Here is a 24,248-nt window from a genome sequence, read left to right as displayed (position 1 = left end):
TTTTATAAATGACAGTTTTAACTGATATGATCTCTAAGTGTTGTTGTAGTGAATTATTCAGCACTTAATCCGCACCATTTGGGAAGTTTGAACCTCCTCTTACGTTCCCCATCAATGTATCCTGCTTCGCTTCAGTTATAATTAACTTTGTAACTGTTGTTGTACTCCATAAATAAAGCCGATGTTCCTGTCTGAAGGCGGAGAATGCAAAGTTAACATTGTAACAATTATTACAGTTGTAAAGAGAACAGGATCACCATCAATCTTTTTCTTTACGTTCACTTTGTATTGGAAGTTGTAATCCCTTCACATACCACCACTTGCAAGTGTGCACAATGTTTAGTGCACCACATAACTTCACACATGGTTTCAATGAGTATGCACTGTTTGACAACTGGAAAAGATGGACTTGCAGCAAAAGGAAGTAAAGGGGGGGGAATCAATATACAGGAGTTTGTGGTTTAGCATCTGTTTAGCATTCTTGCAGATACTGTGCCAAATGTAGTGATATTTTAGGTTCCCATTACCAAAAGTGCAAGGTCTTCTTATGCACAGCTTTGCTTGTCTTTAATTGAATCGCCTATTTCAGTGAATGCTTGACTATTCAATATGTTGGAGATTTAAAACTGGCTGCTGCCTATGTCTTATTGGGTAACAGGGCATCCCCTTTTGGTGTCCTCCATTTAAACTGTCTATATATTGCAATTTGGCCCTGTTCCTATTTATATATTTAGACATTTATACTTAATATTTTCAAACAGGCAATTTCAGTCACATGAATGTCAGAGTTGTAAATTACTCATGTGTTCTCTGGCATGGATGAGTTTCCTTTGTAAGTGTCTGTACATCTTTTTTTCCCCGCTCCTTTGGTGTCATTTATGTGAAGTAACAAAACTTGCGAGTTGAATGTTAGCTTTTTGAATAATTACTGTACAATGTTTTGCAAAGTTAGACAAGTACAGCAAACATCCAAATTGTCATGCATATTTTTTCTTAAACATTTGTTTTTAGCAGAGCCGGCATGTCTGGTTGTGTTGCTGTCTTTTAAACAGAAATGACAAGAAGTTTTCCTGAATTAATATACAACTGATGCTGTTATAACCTCTGGCAGTGCTTCTGGGTTTATGGGTGTTCCCTGAAGAGAATACTTTTGGGATAGACATACAATTCATTTTTTTAACTTGTAACTTAAAGGCTGTCTTCACTACATGTGGCAATTTTCCAGTCATGACTTTAGCAATTGTTGGATTTGCGCTGTTGTTTTAAGTTTTTTCAGCAAAGTACTTTGCTGTAGTTGGGTTCCATAGAGTTCAGTTTTATATTTCCTTAGGCACATAAGACACTTAAGTAACACCTATATTCTGTTAACATTTTTGTAAACCTTGCATTTTACAGAGTTAGGCCTATCTCACTGAATTTGCTTGGTCATATACCCTTATAGTTACACAAGGAAGTGTGTTGCACCCCTCTTGTGACCCCATCCAAAAGATTGGTTTTATGAAATGAACAGGAAACAACCTTGAACAATCCTGTGCTTTAGTATTGTATGGATGAATATGTGGTTTTATGAGGTAGGCTATACGCCGATCAGCCACAACATTATGACCACCTGCCTAATATTGTGTAGGTCCCCCTTGCCACCAAAACAGCCCTGACCCGTCGAGGCATGGACTCCACTAGACAACTGAAGGTGTGCTGTGGTATCTGGTACCAAGATATTGGGAGCAGATCATTTAAATCCTGTAAGTTGCGAGATGGGGCCTCCATGGATCGGACTTGTTTGGCCAGCACATCCCACAGATGCTCGACCTTGAAGTCGTGATTCATCAGACCAGGCCACCTTCTTCCATTGCTCCGCAGTCCAGTTTTCCTGTTTCTAACACATCAACTTTGAGGACAAAATGTTCACTTGCTGCATAATATATCCCACCCACTGACAGGTGCCATGATAACGAGATTATCAGTTATTCACTTCACCTGTCAGTGGTCATAATGTTATGGCTGATTGGTGTATGTGTTTCAATGACAAGCCTGTAGAAAACGTATTAATAAATAAAGAAATGCTTTGCCCTGCAAACTTGAAAATGAACTCCGTATAGCATTTAAATCTGACACTTTGCTTAGCTCACAGAATTGTTCTAGACAATTCAGAATGCTTTCCCAGTAACAATAAATAAACTTACTGTAAGTGACCCAGTGACTCCAGATGCTGATCCTAGTTGCTGCCACACCTGATATCCTTGTTCTCAGAGCTCAAATTGTGCATCAGGATCTTATGATTTTTGTTTTGCCCTTAAGGCTGTTTAGTTAAACTGGACTAGTTCCAAAGAACAAGCCTAGGTTCAGTGTGAGCCGTAAATCAGATGAAATTACCAAATGAGTGAAGTTGGAACGTGTCAGCTGGAAGCTGGAACTCTTAAAGTCTTTGTTTAATGGAAAAATGTGTTCATACCTTTTTTTTTCTTTCCTGTATAATATGTGGACTCTATAGATTGCAATTATTAGTCAATGTGGAAACTAAGTAAGTTCATATTTAAATTCAGCTTTTATTCCCTTTCCCTTTGGACTATCAGAATTCATTATTCTGCATTTTCAGTCTTGTTCTGTATTTCTTACAGGAGAAGAAGTTGGTGTTTATTTTTCTGGACATTGTAAACGTTTACCCAATGCTGATGAGAACAGAATTACATTCCAGGAATGAAGGGAGAATTGGTGAAGTCTGCAATTATGCTTTACTTAGCCAAAGTGTGTCTTGGCTTTTTCAAGTGGCATTTCATGGTTGCTATAATCTTTTAACTATCTAACCCTCCCCTATCTGACTGAGATGTTTCAATGCAGTGATTGTGTGGAATGCAAAATAATATAGGCCTATAAATTATGGATTCTCTCTTTACATTTTGTGGTTCTTCCTATCTTATCCTTTGAGACATAGTACAAATATCAGTTACAAAAAATAAAGTAACTATAATAACTTATACATCATTTTCTATGATTGACAGTGAATTGTACCATGGTGGGCAGTTTACTATTCTGATTTAAAAGAACCGAAATGGAGGCTTTGAATCATTGTACATGTCTATCGTGATATAAGGGACTCAAAGTATTTTTTACAAGTGAGTCTGAAAATATACCCATAATGTAAAAAAAGTAGTAATATATAATATTATATTAAGAGAAACAAGTATGCAATTCAAGATTATTTATATCCAGACTTTGCTTCAGGCCAGTTTAGTTTACTGTATTTTTCTTAGCAGGACATTTTCTTTTGCCAGTTGATTCTATAACCAATGAAAATGTCAAAAGGTGTCATGATTCCAAGTAGACATGATGTTATGATATCCATATATAGTCACTGAATTATGCATTTTCATGCAGTTACATAATCCATTTCATTTTATATTTAGGTCATGTTGGCATCTTTAATGCACATTGTCGCAAGATTGAATAAGTGCCCTGTAAATGGTTTAGTTGGGGGCTGAAAATACTGTTGTCTTTTTAAAATGGCATTTTATTTAGCTCCGACATATGTGACCTCATGAATGTGTTTTGGTAGGAAGTGTTAAGACCCAGCAAACTGATATTCAACCTTTGCTCTTTAGTTTATTTTAACAAAATGAGACAAGAATATCCTTAGTAGAGTTTCACAGGAATCAGTACTAGGGCCTTTGCTTTTTCTAATCTGTTAATGATCTGGACTCTGGGATAGTTAGCAAACTTGTCAAATTTGCAGATGATACTAAAATAGGTGGCTCAGCAGATACAATCTTTGCAGCACAGGCTATTCAAAGGGACTTGGATAATATTCAGGTGTGGGCCGACACCTGGCAGATGAAATTCAATGTGGACAAGAGCAAGGTAATACACGCAGGCAACACAAATGTGCACTTTAATTACACTATGGGAGGAATATAAGTAGATTAAATAATGCTTGAGAGACCTAGGAGTCTACGTGGACTCCTCACTTTCTCCATCCAAACAATGTGGGGAAGCAATAAAAAAGGCAAACAATGTTAGGGTATATTGTCAAAAGTGTAGAATTTAAAACAAGGGAAGTAATGTTAAGACTATACAATGCGCTAGTTAGAGCTCATCTGGAATACTGTGTACAGTTCTGGGCTCCACACTTCAAGAAAGATATCGCTGCTCTAGAGGCAGTTCAGAGGAGAGCAACCAGACTTATTCCAGGTTTGAAGGGAATGTCCTACTGAGGGAATTGAACCTTTTCACCCTTGAACAGAGGAGACTATGTGGGGACTTGATTCAAGTCTTGAAAATCATGAAGGGCATGACCATGTCAAACCAGAAGAGCTTTTCCAGATCAGCAGGGACGCACCCGGACACAAATGGAAATTGGGCTTCAAGGCATTCAAGATTGAAAACAGGAGACACTTCTTCACACAGAGTTGTCACAATCTGGAACAAACTCCCTAGTGATGTGGTTGAAGCTGACAATTTGGGAACATTTAAAAATAGACTGGATCGGATCCTTGGATCACTCAGTTATTAATGGACACCGCGCATGATGGGTCGAATGGCCTCCTCTCGTTTGTAAACTTCATTCTTCTTCTGTGTTCTATCAGTCCTTAGGAGAATTAACTGGAATGTTTATTTTTTCCACAATTTTTAAAACTCCTATTGGAATTGAAATCCTGTAGAAACACAATGCACACTCCGTGTCCAAGACCTGTTCAGAAGTCAGTGTACCAATATGATGCAAGTCCCATGTTAACAGCATTGTATTAATCGATTTAAGTTGAGTACAAACACTGGCAAACAAGCAGACATTATGCTTGTGAATAAAGCAATAAAAACAGATCCTTGCAGCTTCTGCTTCAAAGTAGGTGCCATTGCCAGTTCCTGTCTGTGCCTGATAACTTCATCATGAATCACGGTGTACAATAATAGTCCTAGTTTCCATTTATCTTCAAAGACTGTACTTTGTCTGCTCTGGGTGATTATATTAAGAAATCTCCCATTGCTGTGTCAGAACTACTTGTGAATCTTCCTACACACACACACACCCCTACCCCTCCCGCACTTCCCAACATCTAATATTACAGACTTTAAATATAATCTCTCAGACAGTTACTTTATCAGGGGTTACCATTTTTAAACTTGCCACTGCAACAATCCGGCTACAAAATTAACTTAATATTATAGTACACATTGATACATCCTGTTTATGCAGACTTGAAATGAAAGAGAAACCCGTGGTAGTCTACTTCAGACCTGCACTGTGTTTAAATAGTTAAAACTGAATATGTGGTTAATGCAATTTTACCTTGTGATATTCAGGTGGTAGCCATATCTTTCAGGCTACTCAAGCATTTTCTTATCTTTCGGAATGTTGTAAAATGTATTTTTCAGTCTTACCAAATATCACGGATATGATTTCTGATTCCGCTATATTTCCATTTTAAATACAGTCTGCATGTTGAAACTTCATGTACAGTCCTTCTACTTTTGTGCCATTTACCAGATGAACGGCTGAAAATCCTTCCCTGAGTTGCTACTGAAAATATCGGCAATACTTCCCGATTGTACACCACCACACTCTCTAATGTTAAAATAATCTTTAGGGTTCAGACAATACATTCGATTAACAAAGCTGAACAGAACTAGAAGTATGGCTTCAGAACAGTATTTTATGTTTTATCTGAAGAAAAGTGAATTTGTGTGTCTTATAAAATAATTTGCAGTTATTTCAGCAGTTGAGAGAATTTAAGTTTTGAATTATTTTGAGTTTCAGAAGGACGATTGTTTTACCAATGCCCCGTTTCCACTGGCCGCGTCCGGCCCCGCCCACTGAGGACATGATTCGCTTTTAGAATTGGAGGTGTGCCCTTGACTTGAGACACGGGGAAGAGATCAGATACATTGTATACACCGATACACAAGTGCCGTGTGCGATCACGAAGAAATTACAAGTTTATTAGCAGCATGGAGTGAAATCCACGTACAGAAACAATGAATGTTTACAGTTAATATCCTAGTGTATTAAACACTTGGATTTAACAGGACCAGTGCAGTGCCATGACTAGTTAAAATAAACTGAAGGATAATAATCGGATCGGTAGGGGCCGATATTCTTAATATTTTATGAATAACTGGCCGGTGTTTCAGGCTGTGTTGTGAGAATGGTGTGCAGGACAATCCACAGAGACAATCAGTGTGAAGGCGAACACGATTTAGTTAACTTGTCCATTTACAAGTTAAATTAATGAATAGATTAATACAGCAGATGTGGGTTTCCCTCTAAAACATTAAGGACTGGTTTAATAAATGCGTCCATAAACGCCATGACTGAGACGTGCACACTTTAGTTTAATTATAACCTGCTAAAGTGTAGCTTTATGATTAATCGTGAAACGTGTGTATTTTGTTTCAACTGTAACTTGCCCGGGTTAACGTCTGCTAAAGTAAATTATAAATAATACGGCAAAAAGTGTTGTTCGCAGTTACAAATCTGTAGTAAGAGTAATAAGTTAAGGGAGTCACGCTGTGCCGTTTAAAATACATATATACTAGCACAAATGATGACGATAATAACTACATATTTGATATTTATTATTATTGTTGCACATGGAACCGTTTTCTTATGTGAACATGCTTGTCTGAATATAATGTTGTCTACACGTTTAGCTCTTCCTAATATCTCTGAACAGAAGCACAAAGAATAAAACAGACACAAAGTCCTCTCTACGTCAGGATGTGTCGCTCGTAGTGCTGATCTGTCTCTGTTTTTAACACAAACCAAACCCACAGTCGCTGCTCCTCCATCAGAGGGACGGACTTCACAACAGCCTGGTTTTGCAAAAAAAGCTCTGGGACGCGTCTGAGGACGGACACGTCCGGCACAGCATGGCACGACACGACGCTTAAGCCGTTGGAACCGAGGCATAAGTGATCAGACACGTTCCAGCTTGAATCAGTTTTTATTTTTATTTTATTTAACTCTTTACAAATGTCTATGTAATTTTTGGTTTCATCCTGCACTTGTAAACTTGAAATATATTGAATAGAAAATATAATTAGTTAACTATAGTATAAGCAATCGCTGGGTTAGTCTTCAACTCCTGAATACTGATGTATAATTCAAGTAATTCTAGAGATTTCCTGAAAATCTTTTGTGTGAGGCTTCCCATGCACTGAGATAATTACAGTATTTCATTTAAGGGCATTGTAAGGTCTAATTTTCATCTAATGTAGACATTTGCATACTTTTGCTTGTATAGTGAGTTACAAAGGGATTAATTAATTTTCTTCAAATTATTCTCTAGGAGATGCATGTTTGATTTTATCGTTTGTCTAAATAAAACCTGAAGCTATGATTTTTCTGAAATCAATGACCAGCTAAAGAAATCCAGGCTGATCACTAGATCAGGCTGTATTTGTTGAAAGTAAACATTTGGAGAGCTACAAATCGTATACATTATGTAAGACCCAAAATAACAATGATCTCATTGTAGTTTACTTTTTTTTTGGTTAAGTGTGCATGTGGAAAAACTTACAGCAGTAACCTTCACTTTTCTTGGACTAACCAGAAGTGAAGGCTGTTCTCAGTTGGAAATTGCATCTAATCTGACTTTAAACGTTAGTGTGAAAATTGTATTTCATGTTTTGCCATAGGCAGATATTCTTACAACTACAATTATTGCTTGAATGCTGGGTGAGCCTAGATTGTTTTATATATAACATTTTTTTTTTTCTTGGGGGGTGGTGTTGACTATATAGTGAAATTGGCAGTAAATCTGTTAAGTCTAAAATGTAGGTCAACATTAAAGAAGGCAGAGGCTTTTGATGTGAAGTAAGTTTCTCTTTAAGCTGTTTTATGACTGCTATTTTTATATCCAGGTTTGTTGCAAATGTTCCAGGAGTCCAACATAAAGTAAGAAAATGGGCTCCGGATCCAGGCATCTGTACACAGCTGGGTCTGATGGCTCTCAGGTGTTTGTAGTGCACAAAAGCATTTTTTTCTGGTTTGTTAATATGGCAATGCTAAGGCTTCAACCTTTTTGCTTAGACAATTATATTTTTGCATATCATTTAGTTTTTCCTCAGCACTGCCTTTTTATTTTTTTATATCCAGTCTTTGGTTTGACCGCAGCGTGCTGTAATTACCAAAGTTGTCATTTTGAGACTGCTGACGTAACTAACCCAAAAGGACTTAAATAGCTCCAGTGGACGTGGCTTTTCAAGTGTTTCTTCAGGGTATGGCACAAAGCAAATATGATTGGGCGCCAAACTAAACAATGAATAGAAATCAGTTTTTTTTCCAAGTTTTCATTTACATTTAGCAATAGTGGTTTGTTTTGCTTTGTGATGAAATCTTGCTATATGTAGAACTACTAAATCTTGTGACCTATTCCATCATGAAAAATAACACTGACAACATGCAAAGGTGAATGATATTAGATTAGTGTTTTGTTTGAACTTTTCAAGTTGACAAGTGTCTTCACCTGCTTTCATTAAATGTTTGCCTTTTGCCTAGATTGCGATGACAGTATAGATAGAGATTAGATAAGACATTTATTTTATCAGACTGAAAAAATAAATGCATTCACTGTCAGTTTAGGTCTCCATCAGCTGTTACAATTGAAATCTAGTACCAGATATTGGATGTTTCTTTGTATATGTAACTGGCAATGTTATGGGAGAACAGACACAAGATAAGGATGTTTGTTTAGTGCTTGCATATCTGGTAGGACTTTGACCAGGTTATTATAATATTAATATTAAAATTCCCAACATTTTATGAGATCTAACGGAACTGGTACTTTTAACTATATTTTGGATTAATGATTAATGACTGTCCTGTTACATAATATTGATCAAATCAAATTGGGTCAGTTGGCCTCAAACTTTGATGAAGCTAAATATCTGCATGAAATGTGTTTAAATGTAAAGGTGCTTCAGAAACTACAACATTTAAAACATGTTTTTGTGGGTTCTTACTTAAAAATAGGGGAGCTGTTCTCACTTTCACTCAGGTTGTAAAGTGTTTAAAATTAGAGGCCTTCCTCTTCTCATAAATTTGAAATAGCTTAAAGGTTTTTATAGATTACTGAACACCAGCTGCCCAAGTGGGCGCCTTGAATGTATCCAGTTCAGCTCGTGGGCCCCCGAGCTGAAGATAAACGGGAGCATTTTTTTCTGAAATTCTGAATGTACTGCAACATACTAAATTAGACATCAGGCATCTAAAAGAGTATTGATTGGTACCTGTTTTTTTATTGTGAGGGTTATGTGACAGTCAAAGATATCTAATGCATGGAAACTAAAAAAAGGAACATTTGTGAGACAGATGGCACATTAACATTCTATTCTCATTGGAACAACCCACAGCATAAAATAAACAACCCACTGATTCTTGCAGGACACATTTTTCCACTCTATCACTATCACTAACAGTACGATTCCCTTCAGAAAACCCAACTTGTAGTTAGCATGAAAACTCTGGTGCACTAGATTATGCTTATGCAGTGACTGTTGTCCCATTTGTTGAGCCAAACTTTAAAAACCCTTTCTCTAGGGCTGCCAGATGTCTCTAAATTGTATACAACTTGATTGATTTTTTAGGTTACATAATAGAAATAAGTTACACCGGGATCCTAAACCTCCATGATACTTGAGTGGGTAAGTGTGGGACAGTACAGCTCAGGGTACAAGTAATGTGCAAGAGCTCTCTGTACTGAAACGGTGGTCTCTGTAGACTATCACTTCAGATCTGTGGGCCAGTGCCCAGGTGACGGATTAATCATTCTAGTGGTAGTGAAGGTGCAGCCTGGCTTTGGCAGATGTTAACTAGTTTTCAAGAGTGACGACTTAGTTTGCGGTGATTCATGAATTAGTCATTCTTAATTGCGATTTCAGACACAAGTGATGTGTAGAGGAAAATGTGGCAGTCTGTACTTTATATTAAACATTTACAAGTTCTGATTTATTGTGTATTATTTAAAATGAAGTTTGACAGCAGTTTGGGAGATATCAATAAAAGGGCATCCAAGCCCTTTAGGGGGCAAGCAATTTAGGGGGCAAGTGCATCAAGTGCCCTACAGATATAAATACAAGTGCATCGTCAATTTTAATTTCAAAGAATGTTATTACTATTATGGTAATATTGACTTTTTTTTTTTTTCTGAATGGTGGGGGAGGTGTATTCCACTCTAGTCTAGTGGTTTAGGGCTGAAGAGGATTGTTGGTCTACTGTTCAGTCTGTGGTCCTAATTATGGGTTTAATTATTATACCAGTATGTTTGATTAATAGGTGAGTATGTTTTGGGATTTTTGTTATAATCTGTATTTAATCTCTGTGGTCTGGAGGTAAAAGGTGTGCAAGGAGGAATGCTGAAGAATAGAATATTATTTGAAACACTATTAGAGAAGGAAAGTATTTCACATAACATTTTCTTTCATTTGTAATGAGCAAGTGTTACCCCCCTTTTCCTACATGATGTTCCTCAGGGTAGACTTTTTAAAATGTTCTGTGCTGACTGCTTTTTGTGTTTGGGATGATTCATTCGAGATTTCTGTGTCAGAGAAAGTCCTGTCTAGGATGTCTGACGACTGTCTGGCTGGAATAGGAAATTATTTGATTGTTCTTCAGTGCCTGAAGATAATATTAGTGGTAACTGAAATGTTTTGAATCGGGAAGTGTTTTGAGCCATTAGGTGCAGGGTTGTTTTTATTATTATATTGTATTTAATTAATTCTACTGTTTGTACTGAATTTGAAATTCATATATATTATTTTTATTTGTATATAATAACTCCTTAATGAATGGTCACAGTTAATAAATAAATAAATATCTATATATATATATTAAAAGGGGATGATTTTCACTTAAGAAAATACAGCTGGGCTATTGGAATGAGATGGAAAAACATGAACTGTACAGTTTTCCTTCTCTCATTTTACTGTGATTCACATAGTGTTTAAAGTGCAACATACTGGTTTAGTGAGAAATCATCTCCCAGTGAGGTCTCCATCACTGAGATAGGCTACCCTTTTTAACATCCATGTGAACCCTTGGTGAAGATCTGAGTTCCAACAAAGAAACCACTATCTATAATCTTATAGAGCTTTGGAGACTCATTAGTATAATGCACAGTACTGCAAAATAACTACTTTCCTGTTTGCTATGCAACATATAAGTATTTGGCATTTTTTCATTGAACCCTAACTTGGTGATTTTTTTTTTTTTATATATACTTTTTACTTTACTGTTACCTAGCTTTCTAGAAAATCTTTTTTATACAGGCAATTACCGGATCTTTGCACCACCACCCACCCAGAGCAACGTTTATTTGAAATAAATAAAAAAAATGCCATTTCCACAAGTGCACTGCAAGTATCATAGTCTGACAATACGCATGACTATGAACATGTTAATAATTGAATATATAGGATGTCACTGCAGTCTTTCCCAGTATTGCCTTTGGCAGTTGGGCAGGTTCTGTGTACAGTCATACCACTCTGGTGAGAAGGTACCTTAAGGCATCTCTCTCCATTGACTAATTGTGAACTGTATGAACTCCTCCCCCCATGAATTTTGCAATAGTTTAAATACATTCCGAACTTTCTATGTATTTTGAAATCTGGTCATCTGGAATAAAAGGCCTTGAAAATACACGTCATTGAATTGTTTCCATTCACGTTACTGCTTATAAGAATAACACAACCTGCAAAGCTAGCTGGCTCTCAAGGCCACTACGGGTGGGCTGAAGTGGTTTAAAAACAAAAGATAAAGCAGCAGATCTCATTTCTACATAAGCAAGGATGTGAATAACCCCTAGACAAAAGTTTTTGTTTTTTTTGTTTTTTGACTTGGAGAAATGATTTTAAGTGAGTAAAATTAGAAGTTCAGCAGAGCAAACGCATACTGCACATAAACAGTGATCAAGTATTTCCAGAAGGAAAACCTAAAGACTGCAAGAATTTTACCCTCCTTAGAGTTACCATCAATTGTCATGAATTAATTCCATCCTCCTCCTGTCAATTTGAAAACTTGACCACAGTAAATGATAGTCCAGTTTATTTTATTTTCTCATACCATGTTAATACATGGTATGAGAAAATAAAATAAACTGGACTATCATTTCCAGTGATAAACATTGAATTTACATTAGTACATTAAATATTGTTCAATGTTCTTTAATTAGTATGGTGACTCATCCTAATGTTTGATGCACAGTAACAGTAATCGGAGAGGATTACGTAAATGCATCGATTTGCGTGGACTGCGACGATGTGTCGCACTGTTTACATTCCCCAATGATGGCAGCTCTGGCTCCCAGGCATGCTGAAAATGACTTGATCCCAAAAAGCTCGAACCCAATCGTCAAAAGTGTGGGAATTCTTTTAACATAGACCTAATAAAATGGTGCTCTGCAGCATAAACTACACCTCACCGTAAAGACACAAAAGCAGAGTGCATATTTCAACATTAAGCTATTTATTTAAAAGTGTAGATCTTTGTAAATAATGTAAGTCACATTGTTGTTGTTTATCTGTGCTTAACCACTTTGTAGAATTCTAGCTACTTTAGACCGTAAGTACCTTTCCTGCCCAGCTCCTCCGCGATAACTTGCCATATAATGTCGGTCTATATTTATTTGCTCTATTGTATAGTTATTCGTGGTTAAACACGCAGATCATAAGATTTTCCAATCCATGTCTTTCTCTTGTGTTTCATTGGTTGATGTCATTTTTCACACACAGAATCAGATTGAATCAAACTCGTTTCACAGTCAGTGTGCGAGGAGGAAAGGGAAGATGCACACACTTGTTTTTCTCTTTTCACGCAAGTTATGATCATATGCATCATCCAGTGTGCATGTACATTTAAATATTGTGCTACTATGCATACTCACATTGTCTCTTATTTCAGGAACAAAAATCTACCTTCATAATCCAGTATTGGACTGTCGTGGAAGCTATTGGATGTAGAAAAGCCTGTAAACACTGAATTTAATGTTTACTTTTATTTTTTTAATCAAAAGTTTAGCAACCGAAGAGTAAAACAGCTATGTGTTTTGAGATCAATGTAAAAACACTTGTTAATATATACACTATGTAATAAAACCCTTTATTTTTTGCACGTTTTCTATTGGTTTTATACCTGCCATCTCAAGTTGTTTTAAAGAGAGCATTACGCAAGATGAGGACAAACTCAAAACTTTAATAAAACACTTGCATTTAATGCTGGAATTATTTTAATCCGATGTAATCAAAGTAGTAATGGACAGATTAATCGATTATGAAAATAGTCATTTGTTGCAGCCCTAAATGATTTAAATCTATGAAGCACTTTTTACCTATCTGTTTTTGTCTTCAGCATAGTACAGTACTATGGGGGTACAGGGGAGGGGTGGAGGTATGTGTAAATAAAATGAACAAAAACTTGTTTACGTGTGCTTCCAAAAGCTGTTGTGGCAAAAAAATACTCATACTAACCATCTCCTGACCTTAGAGAGTGTCTTGTCCAGCTGGTAAAATTATGCTTGCTTACCCAGGGGAATTGGACTTGACCTGAGTTACTTACAGGGACGTTTTAGATGCCCTTATAGTTTGGACTGTGTGTGCCGTGAAACGGAAGAAAGCAAATACTCAGAATAATAGTCTGAGTGCATGCTTACAATTACGGAATGCATTATGTAGTTAAATTCCATCCCCATTCTAGTGCTCTTCTTGAGATATATATATATATATATATATATATATATATATATATATATATATATATATATATATATATATATATATATATATATATATGTGTGCATTTTGTATATGCAATAGTTGAGTGTTCATGTGACTGAGAATGGAACTAGTGGTTATTTGGCATTGGTCCCGAAGTGTTCTCTAAATTATCCTGTTTGCTCTCTTTAACCAACAAAGCACTAGTTGTTCACAGCAGCAATGTATACTTCAGCTAACAATGTTTGACAAATGTATAGTTTAAGTGTTAGACAACATGTTACTATAGGAAAGTTAAAATGAAAAAAATCTTAAATATATCTTTTGAATTCATGAATTCAGTATCTCTTTAACTACTAACCCCATTATTAAAATTAATCTCTTTGGAAACTCTTTCCAAGTGTAGAAAGTGGGTGAAGATTCAGTGTTCACTAATCAGGAATTTGCATTTTGCCTTTTGTTATTTAGTTGTTAGGCTAATTGAAGATTTCAATGTTTAAAGTAGTAAGTAACTGATTTGTTATGCAATAAGGTACATCTACTTAACAACATATTTTTTAATTTAATTCTGTCAGGAACTTATTTAATGAATCTTATGCTTTTGTGGCTTTTCACATGGTTCCTTTGTCCATCGCAGAAGATGGACTTTGTAATGCATTTTTCCAAACCAGTGTAAAGTAATTGGGTGGCGCAAAAGTAGATTTTTAACGGTGTTCAGTTCAAATTTTAAATTTAAGATTGCAGCTTAGTTTGGTTTTAAATAATTATATGGAAAACTGAATATTCCCATAACAGAACAAAGTGCTAAACTACTGAAAAGAAACAAAAAAAAGTATATAGCCAGATTGTATTGCAAAATATTTAGAATTCCATAAATTCTTGCTGGGCACGACTACATCCTTAAATTTTGTAAAAGAATGGCTCCATTATTGCTCTACTATAATTTATCTGTTCTTGCGTGAATCTTTAAGCCACAGGAAGTTTTCAAGTCTTTGAAAGAGTCTGGGTGAAGGAGTCAAATGTACATAAGTACTAAGCCCTTCTAGGGTCAATTTCAGCAAATATTGTTTTTCACTTCAGGGACATAGGAGAGAAGAAAACAAATCGAAAGTGCTTGAGAGAGAGTTGGGACTCAGATTTGCCAAAGTTAACCTCTTTCTTGGCTCTCTAATATCAGCATCCTGTTCAGGTGGTTCTTTTCTAGCATGGCTATGCATAATAAACTCTAGGGCCACATGAAGCTCATCTCTGTATTGCTTTGTTTAATATATTAAGAAAGCTTAAGGGAAAATAAGCATTTGTGTCTGGAGTTTCAGCACCAGGAGATCGATAATGGTGATATTCAGTGAGAAAATAAGAATCGGTAGTTTTTCCATTAAGACCTGACTGTAACAGTGTATAATACATTTATTTTCTGAACTCGGCTTTGTATTCTCTGCTTTAGTCTGTGGCGAAACATCTGGAACACCGCACTTAGAATTTGTGTTGTGGTAGTTCTGAGATTCCAAATCTGTCACTCCTCAGTCTTATAAGGGTCTTGTTTACATACAGAAATTGTTACAGTTAACCCCTAATGTAATGTAGAAAACTCTGCTTAATGTGGCTTATTTCTGAACATTGTTGCCCCTTCCCTTGTTTTATTATAGGATTACATTTTATTGTCTTCGGTACTCAAGTGGAAGTCCTTGTTAGGGGTCTTTAATAAAGGCATACTGTGCATGGTACTGCTTACATCAAAGCATAAACTCCACCTTAAATCTGCTGCCAGCTCTGCAGTCCAGTCCTTATGCTCTTTAATGTTCAGAAATTTTGAGAATCAGCTGATTCTACCTCTCATGTGTGTTTTTGTGTTTGTAGGCTACACATGTATTTATTTGTACACTCACCTAAAGGATTATTAGGAACACCTGTTCAATTTCTCATTAATGCAATTATCTAACCAACCAATCACATGGCAGTTGCTTCAATGTATTTAGGGGTGTGGTCCTGGTCAAGACAATCTCCTGAACTCCAAACTGAATGTCTGAATGGGAAAGAAAGGTGATTTAAACAATTTTGAGCGTGGCATGGTTGTTGGTGCCAGACGGGCCGGTCTGAGTATTTCACAATGTGCTCAGTTACTGGGATTTTGACGCACAACCATTTCTAGGGTTTACAAAGAATGGTGTGAAAAGGGAAAAACATCCAGTATGCGGCAGTCCTGTGGGCGAAAATGCCTTGTTGATGCTAGAGGTCAGAGGAGAATGGGCCGACTGATTCAAGCTGATAGAAGAGCAACTTTGACTGAAATAACCACTCGTTACAACCGAGGTATGCAGCAAAGCATTTGTGAAGCCACAACACGTACAACCTTGAGGCGGATGGGCTACAACAGCAGAAGACCCCACCGGGTACCACTCATCTCCACTACAAATAGGAAAAAGAGGCTACAATTTGCACAAGCTCACCAAAATTGGACAGTTGAAGACTGGAAAAATGTTGCCTGGTCTGATGAGTCTCGATTTCTGTTGAGACATTCAGATGGTAGAGTCAGAATTTGGCGTAAACAGAATGAGAACATGGATCCATCATGCCTTGTTACCACTGTGCAGGCTGGTGGTGGTGGTGTAATGGTGTGGGGGATGTTTTCTTGGCACACTTTAGGCCCCTTAGTGCCAATTGGGCATCGTTTAAATGCCACGGCCTACCTGAGCATTGTTTCTGACCATGTCCATCCCTTTATGACCACCATGTACCCATCCTCTGATGGCTACTTCAAGCAGGATAATGCACCATGTCACAAAAGTCAAATCATTTCAAATTGGTTTCTTCAACATGACAATGAGTTCACTGTACTAAACTGGCCCCCACAGTCACTAGATCTCAACCCAATAGAGCATCTTTGGGATGTGGTGGAACGGGAGCTTCGTGCCCTGGATGTGCATCCCACAAATCTCCATCAACTGCAAGATGCTATCCTCTCAATATGGGCCAACATTTCTAAAGAATGCTTTCAGCACCTTGTTGAATCAATGCCACGTAGAATTAAGGCAGTTCTGAAGGCGAAAGGGGGTCAAACACAGTATTAGTATGGTGTTCCTAATAATCCTTTAGGTGAGTGTATAGTCTTGTAACAAACACAAGTTGGAATGCATCACCTTCGTGAATACTTCTCCTAAGTTTTTAAAATAACCTGCAAATTCATTTTTTATTTATTTTTTATTAATAGGTTACTTTTTTGTAATTTAATAATGGCACCCTTACTAGATATTCTAGTAATTCTATATTCTATAATAACTCTACAATATTCATTACCTCTTACTGTTCATTTTCTCTATTCAAATAATTAACTCATCAAAAAATGAAAATTGATATTTAAATTATGTATATTAAAAATAAGGTATTAACCTTTCAAATTAGAATAATAATAAACCTGAAAAAAAACACAAGGTTGTTTTCTAAAATAAGAAATTAGAAATCCCAAAAAAGAGGACAGTGGGCATTGGATAGTAGTAGTAGTACTTTAGTATAGTTTTTATATAACATCACACCAGACATCAACAAAAATCTAGATATAAAGAAAGTGGCATTCAGCACTTAAAATACTAAACTACTGTGACTATTTAAAATAACAAATGTATGAAATGTCAAATATGCATTAATTGATAAATACAATAACTTTTTCATGTTAATACTAAAATTTGTAGATTAGATTTTAAGACCTACGTTTCAATTCCACTAATACGTTTAATATTCGATCTGAGCCTAGACCTAAACATACAGTTAGGTCTATAAATATTTGGACAGTGACACAATTGTCATCATTTTGGCTCTGTACGGCACCACAATAAATTTGAAAGGATACAATCAAGATGTGCTTTAAGTGTAGACTTTCATCTTTAATTTGAGGCTAGTTACATCCAAAATGGGTGAACAGTGTAGGAATTACACATTTTTATATGTGGTCCGCCCAATTTTAGAACCTCAAAAGTATTTGGAGAAACTAACATAATCATGAATTGTGAGTTTCAATACTTGGTTGGAAATCCTTTGCAGTCAATGACTGCTTGAAGTCTGGAACCCATAGACATTACCAGATGCTGGGTTTCTTCCCCTTTGATGCTCTGCCAGGCCTGTACTGCATCTGTCTTTAGTTCCTGCTTGTTCTTGAGGCGTTTTTTCTTCAGTTTTGCCTTCAGCAAGTGAAATGCATGCTCAATTGCTCAATTGTTTGTCTTATGGGTTGCGTGACCTCCTCCCAGGTGGCCTGTCTACTGCTCCCATCCAGGGATGGGGCAGATAGACTCCCCTCAGACTCCAGCGGCGTGGTGTGGGCCGGCGGTGGAGGATCAAGGTTTGATTTATCAGCACAGTGGAGATCCCTGTACTATTTAGTTTGGCAGGACGCTCCTGTACTGTACGCAGGCTGCATGAAGGTTCCTTTTGCCATGCTATACATGTTATCTTATTATCCAGCCTGGCTACTCTAAGTGACTAGTCGTCGGCCATATTGTGTTGTATATGTTGGGTCTGTGGCCCCGCTCCTGTTGGATCAGGGGTCCACTGCCACGTTATTGTGCGAAGGGCTCACGGATTGCTTGATTGCCCCGCGCCTATATATATGTATTCTATATTACACTCTGCAAGAAGTTACGGCCTCTGTCCTAGCTGCACTAGTAGAGTTGCCGGCCTTGCTATGGTAAGCAGAGGGCATAAGAGTTTACCTCCTGTAAGCCCTGCTTTATATATGCTGATTACAGTAGTAGTAGTTTCCAGTAGAGCGTGACTGTGGTCCTCGCTCCTAGATGGCTCATGTGTGGCCATGAAAAATGTTTACTGTCTGGAGTTAATGGAACGCCTCAGGGCAGGCTCCCTTATCAGCTCACTGCCTCCTCCCTTGTGACAGTTTGGATATACAGTAACCCCTCCCCATTGGGTAGTGCTTCCGACTGGAAAGATAACAATTGGTTGCAAATGCAACCTTGGTTATCTGAAAAAGGAAGCACTACCGAAGGGTTGCAAGGTCATGCGGGAGTCCTAGCTCCCGGCAAAAGAGGACGAACCTGTGCAGACGTCACGTTTTATACAACAGGAAGTGGGAAGGAACTTGGTTTGAGTGATGTGCGCAGGGGCCAATGGCACCATTGATAGTGATGTTTTCAATTGGGTTCCTAAGGAACTGTGCAGAAACCCCTCCCCCTTGGGCAGTGCTTACTTTTTCTGGTAACAGAGGTTGCATTCACAACCCATCGTTTTATGTCTAAATGCCTAAATGTCAGAATTCAGCAAAAAATCTGCAAACTGTCTGAAACAAGCACATTATTCCAGGTTATTCCAGGTATTTAAAAGTAGGTTGATGGAGCAAATTCTACACAACCATTAAGTGCTGTCCTGAACCATTTGCTGGCACCCTGACTCTTATCCTTGGTCTTGCACCTTTTCTGTCTCTGGTCAGTCATTTTCACTACGTTTCACTACATTACCATTGCAGCTTCTAAACATTTATTACTCATTAACAAGTCAAAACATAAAAGCCGCATTAAACGCAATGCTACATTGCAAGTCATGAACACAAGAACTCAAATACCAAAAACAAATAGATTATTTTAATATTCAACTATTTGATTTAAATTGAAATGTTGTATGATGTGATTGGAAGAGAACATTCATATTTTTATTAAAAATGTAACAGTGAAGTCTGCCTTTTCTCTGTCAATAAAACATCTGGCATATTCCACACTCGACATAGGCAGCTGGTTTGCTGTAGAGTTCAGCAGGAAAAAAATCTTTAGTCACTTGTTTTTTGGTTTGATTTAAAACCTAGCTATGTGTGGAATGACACATTGCACTAACTTGCCATACATTCTTTCCCTGCACGCTGTTTACTACAGTTTGCTTGTGTTTTTATTGTTTGCGTGAGAAACTGAGAAGATGACAAGTGTTTTCAGAATCTAATTTAGCTCTTTCAAAACAAAGTGGTGGTATGTGAGCATTTGCACCTTAATGTTTTAGAAAGTCGTTTAGTTAACAGCTGCCAAGGAGAAGTTAGTTTCTTGCATTAACCTCTGTCAAGCATACTGCAAAATGCTAGATATTCGAATATCAGAAATTACACACCAGCTGCATTGTGGCAGTTCTCTGAATGAACACTGGCAATCCAGTTTTGAATATTTTGAAAATGTTGCAGGAGAAAACACCCTGAATAAGTAAACCTGTTCATATGAAACCTCTGTTTTGGAGTTGAGGGATAAAAACTCAGACTGGAATGCAGATAGGCATGTGTCATGCCTGACCACTGATTGAAGACTGTGGGATCAAAGTGTATTATGGTGTTTTGTCTGCAAGATGCTTTTCTGTTCTTGAGTTACGTGAATGAAGCAAATGTCATATTATTGTCTGATTGAACAGTTGGTGCCTTCCACACTTCAGAAATACCATTTTGAGGGTTTTACTGTGCCAGTTGGTCCGTCTGTAGGGAGTTCAAATCCTAAAACCCCACAGGAAATGGATTGCAGTAGCAGGAAAACAATAAATAGATGTAATCTGTTTAATTTAATGTAAATGACAGGAAATTGCTCCAGACTGTGTTGTACTGTAATAACTATTTCTATGTAAAACCCTGTAGCCAGTTAAGGTTCTAATACATTATTTAATTTCCATTAGCCCTGGCTATTGTTAAACAATTAATTCTCATTCGTTCTCATTCATGTCACGCCTTTCCAAAAAATAATTGCTTTAGATTAATAGGCAGTTACTTGAATCTTTCTCTGTATGTAGTACTTTTGTCATGTGTACATAGTGTGGAGAAGTGCAGAGTATAAATGCATGCGAGATCCGATTGTAGTGTCTGTGGCAGATGTCTGATAATTATCTTGAATTCAAAGACAAAAAAATAAAAATGACGTGAATTTAAGCAGACGTTACCAATTATAACTTTTACTTTTTATTTTTTGTGGAAGAAAATCTAGAACTAATTTTCCTAATCGAAACATGGTGACCACACAATTTAGTTTCTAAAGATGTTTACAGGGTGTTGGGTTCAGCACTTGGAATGCTTTTGTTTTAAGGAGGTTTTGTTTGTATTTTTATCTCCAGGATTGGCAGTGGCCTGCTTTGAGTTTTCAAGATGATGTCCGATGCCAGTGACATGTTGGCCGCAGCTTTGGAGCAGATGGATGGAATCATAGCAGGTAAGGAAAGAAATTTCTGGAACATGGGAGCAATTTCCTGCAGCCCAGATATGCTCCCACTGTTCTGCTGTTAAAATTCCTGTCTTGTCACTATGGAGACTATGTAAAGCTATGAAGTTCAGTGAAGGTGAATACCCTACCCTTGCATAATGAGGTTAAGTTGGTTTTGAAGGATCTTTAAGACAAGTTATTTCTAACTCTCCTGTGTGGACTGGAGTTCCATTGTTGAGTTCAGTCTGGTCACAGCACTTTAATTTTTTTTTTTTTTTTTTTTTGTCATTCTTATCGTGATGTTAATACTTCTTTATTGAGTAGATGGTGGAAAATGTTTACTTTATTTTAATATTCTTGGCATGCTTTGAGAAGTTAGTCATGAACTGGCTTTAAATGACAGTTTTTAAATGTATACAATGTTTTATGAGCCTTGAAAACCCATTTTAATTTAATTTAGTTAATGAAAGAACTGAGGTTTCTTAAGCAAATTGCTTGTTAATGCATATCTTGGAGGCATCCTTATAGCTGCTGTATCCTTTGTCCTACACTCCCATGCAATGAACTGATCACACACATGCTATTTTAGGGAAGCTTGAATAAAGCTGTTTCAGTTTCCTAGTTTTTTGTCTTTTAGCCTTTTGCTGCTGCAATCATTTAAGGTTTATATATTTGATTGTAATGCATTGAGACCCTAGTGTCCAAACTACTCTGCTTTGTCTTCTAGTACCAAGATGTAAATTAAACTGCAAAGAAATTTAAGAAAATTATAAATTTCTAAATTGGAAGAATATCTTGTACTGACCATTTTAGATGAAACATCAATGATCAGAATTGTCTTGATGTAAAAGTGTAGCCTACTTTTATTTCAAATTGTTTTGAGTCTCATCTGATGTGGTGTTTTTTTTTTGTTTTTTGTTTTTTGGTCCAGGCTCCAAGGCTTTAGAATACTCCAATGGCATCTTTGACTGCCAGTCTCCTACCTCTCCCTTTATGGGCAGCCTCCGAGCACTACACCTGGTCGAAGACTTGCGTGGTTTGCTGGAACTAATGGAAACGGAGGAGAAGGAAGGGTTACGCTGTCAGATCCCAGACTCCACGGCGGAAACTATTTTAGAATGGCTCCAGGGTCACCTGGTAGGGTCTGCCGCCTTATTGCACTTGTAATTGGTGATTTTAATTTTATTTTTACCTTTTTGTTTTCTGCAAGGTATTTTTCATATGTACATATAAATGTACTTTGGTGTGCTACAAACAAGCCCTGTTAAGGATGGGGTCCTTAAGCTGAAAATAAGTCTTGATGTGGTGTACTTCATTATGAAAAGCCTCAATTGACAATTTTGTAACACTGGTTTGAGTTCGAAGCACTGCCGTTAGCAACACGGACGTGGAATGCCGGGTGGTTGGCGCTCAGTTGGCTGAGCTTTGGCAGCCCTGGGTGAGGTTATAATTGGCAGGGGTAACCCTTGGCTCGTCCCACACCAGCTGTCCAGGCTCCTTGTGTGTACAGAGTGTAATCGTTAGATCCGTGTCTCTTTAGCCTCCTGACAGAATGCTTCCCTCTCCCAACAATCTCTTTCACATCTTTGCCGTACTCAGTCATTCTCCATTTTGTGTATAAAAACAGAGTATGAGAGAACTGTAGAAGGTTAGTAAATGATCAGCACTTCACAATCTAGTCCTCCCATCTTACATTCAATGGAAGCATTCTTGTAGCTCAACAAACTCTACAAATATCTTGCTTGAACCAGCACTAGAGGGGAGTGGTCCCATTAGTTCTTGCGTTATGTTCTTCTTATGTAACCGTTTATCAGCTGGTTTCACAGACCTCGATTAGCAGTAGTTTGGAACTACACTACCTTAAGTAACATCGGGTAAGCCAAGAATAGTGATAATCAGTCTTTGAAAAGCAGGCAATTATGCATGAATGAGGAATACCACATCTACACTATTTGTAACTTACAATATATTTTTCGAAAATTGTTAATGAAAACAAAAGCAGGTAGTTTTGTACCCCGTGTATCTGCAATAGATCTTACAAATACAAAATCTCTCTTGTGGTGTTCATCTTGCTTGGGTGTTCCCAAGAAACGTATCCCATCACCTTATCCATCTTGTGTAGTCTCTTGTATCACATGCTAGAACATTCATAGTCTTCTCTAGAATCTCAGAATCTAAACTGAATACATTCTAGAAACTCCAGCTTGAAATAACAAGGTCCCTCTTGTGAAACCAGTACTTCCTATGGAGTAAAAACACAGAAAACAAACTCTCCTTAATCTAATCAGCCTCTATGTAGTATTATGTTCTGCTTTAAAGACTGATTTTAATTGCATTTCATATTTTGCCACTTTTATGCTCAGCTGGTCAGTTTGCTCATTTTCCTCCATGGCTGAGATTCTGCTAATACAAAGGTTACTACTGGTTCCTCAGAATCCATACACATGTAGAGGAGGCAGGCTTACATAGAAGGCTGCCTTGGAAACGATTCAACTAACTTTATAAGTCGTAGTTAGTGAAATCTGATCTTTCATGTGATCTTACTAAAGCCTACTTTATTTCCATGTCAGTAAACGGATGTAAAAGCCTCAAATATTGGGTTCTGTTTTTTCTGTAATAAAATAAAAACTCAGTATTTCAGTTAATGTATTTAGTCCACATTTTCTCCTTGTGTTTTTTAAATGCTGAGCCTCCTACATAATAACCATAATGCCTCTTACTTTAGCCCAGGTCTTTGTTTAGAGTAGTCCTCAGAATTTGAATACCACTTTTTAAAGGGGCAGCTAGTTATTTAATTCTCTTTTAAAGTGATAAACAAATTTTACCAAATTTAACTTCTTTATATAATGCTAGTGAACGGTAAACAAAATGCAAATTGGAAGAACTTTTAATGTACATTGCTGCAGATTTGTTTTGGATTCTTTTGTTTTGTTTTTATATATGTAAAAAAAATCTGTATCTGGAGTGCTGCCAGAAGTCCCATATCTGTTCAAACCACTGGAAACTGATGGAGCGTCACATGCCTTTAGTAAGATTGAGTTTTTCCACAGACAAATGCCTTCCAGTGCCTAGCGATAATGGGTTTATAAAAGTTTAACCTCTGAAGTTCCTGTGCAAAATGCTTCAGATTAACTGTCTTGTAACACATTTAGAAACTTTCATGGAGACATCAGGATAAATTACTACACCCAAACTTCATTTACTTTTCTTATTATCAGTGTGTATTGAATTGTACTAATCTTGTATTTTATAAACTACAGACCCTTAAAAGCTGTCGACTTAAATTTGCCAAATCCCCAAACATTGACATTATCAAGATGCATAATGCATCTTCGCACCCAGTTCCCCCTGCCAAGTATCCATGGCTCCCAAACTAAAGCTCTGCTTTGT

General features: G+C 37.1%; 1 protein-coding gene across 15 annotated transcripts in view; it reads left to right on the top strand.

The window, feature by feature from the left end:
* The window catches only part of ppfibp1b (PPFIA binding protein 1b), a 48,157-nt gene that overhangs the window by 1,296 nt on the left and 22,613 nt on the right, over window positions 1–24,248 (top strand). For all 15 annotated transcript variants that reach the window (XM_066705435.1, XM_066705431.1, XM_066705437.1 and 12 more), the window contains exons 2-3: window positions 20,773–20,867; window positions 21,790–21,995. In XM_066705435.1, the coding sequence (XP_066561532.1) occupies window positions 20,804–20,867; window positions 21,790–21,995 (270 nt within the window). In that variant the 5' untranslated portion in view covers window positions 20,773–20,803. The remainder of the gene's footprint in view (window positions 1–20,772; window positions 20,868–21,789; window positions 21,996–24,248) is intronic.

Source organism: Amia ocellicauda, chromosome 5 (assembly GCF_036373705.1).
Source record: "Amia ocellicauda isolate fAmiCal2 chromosome 5, fAmiCal2.hap1, whole genome shotgun sequence".
Classification (NCBI taxonomy): domain Eukaryota; kingdom Metazoa; phylum Chordata; class Actinopteri; order Amiiformes; family Amiidae; genus Amia; species Amia ocellicauda.
This window is presented reverse-complemented; position numbering and strand designations above follow the sequence as displayed.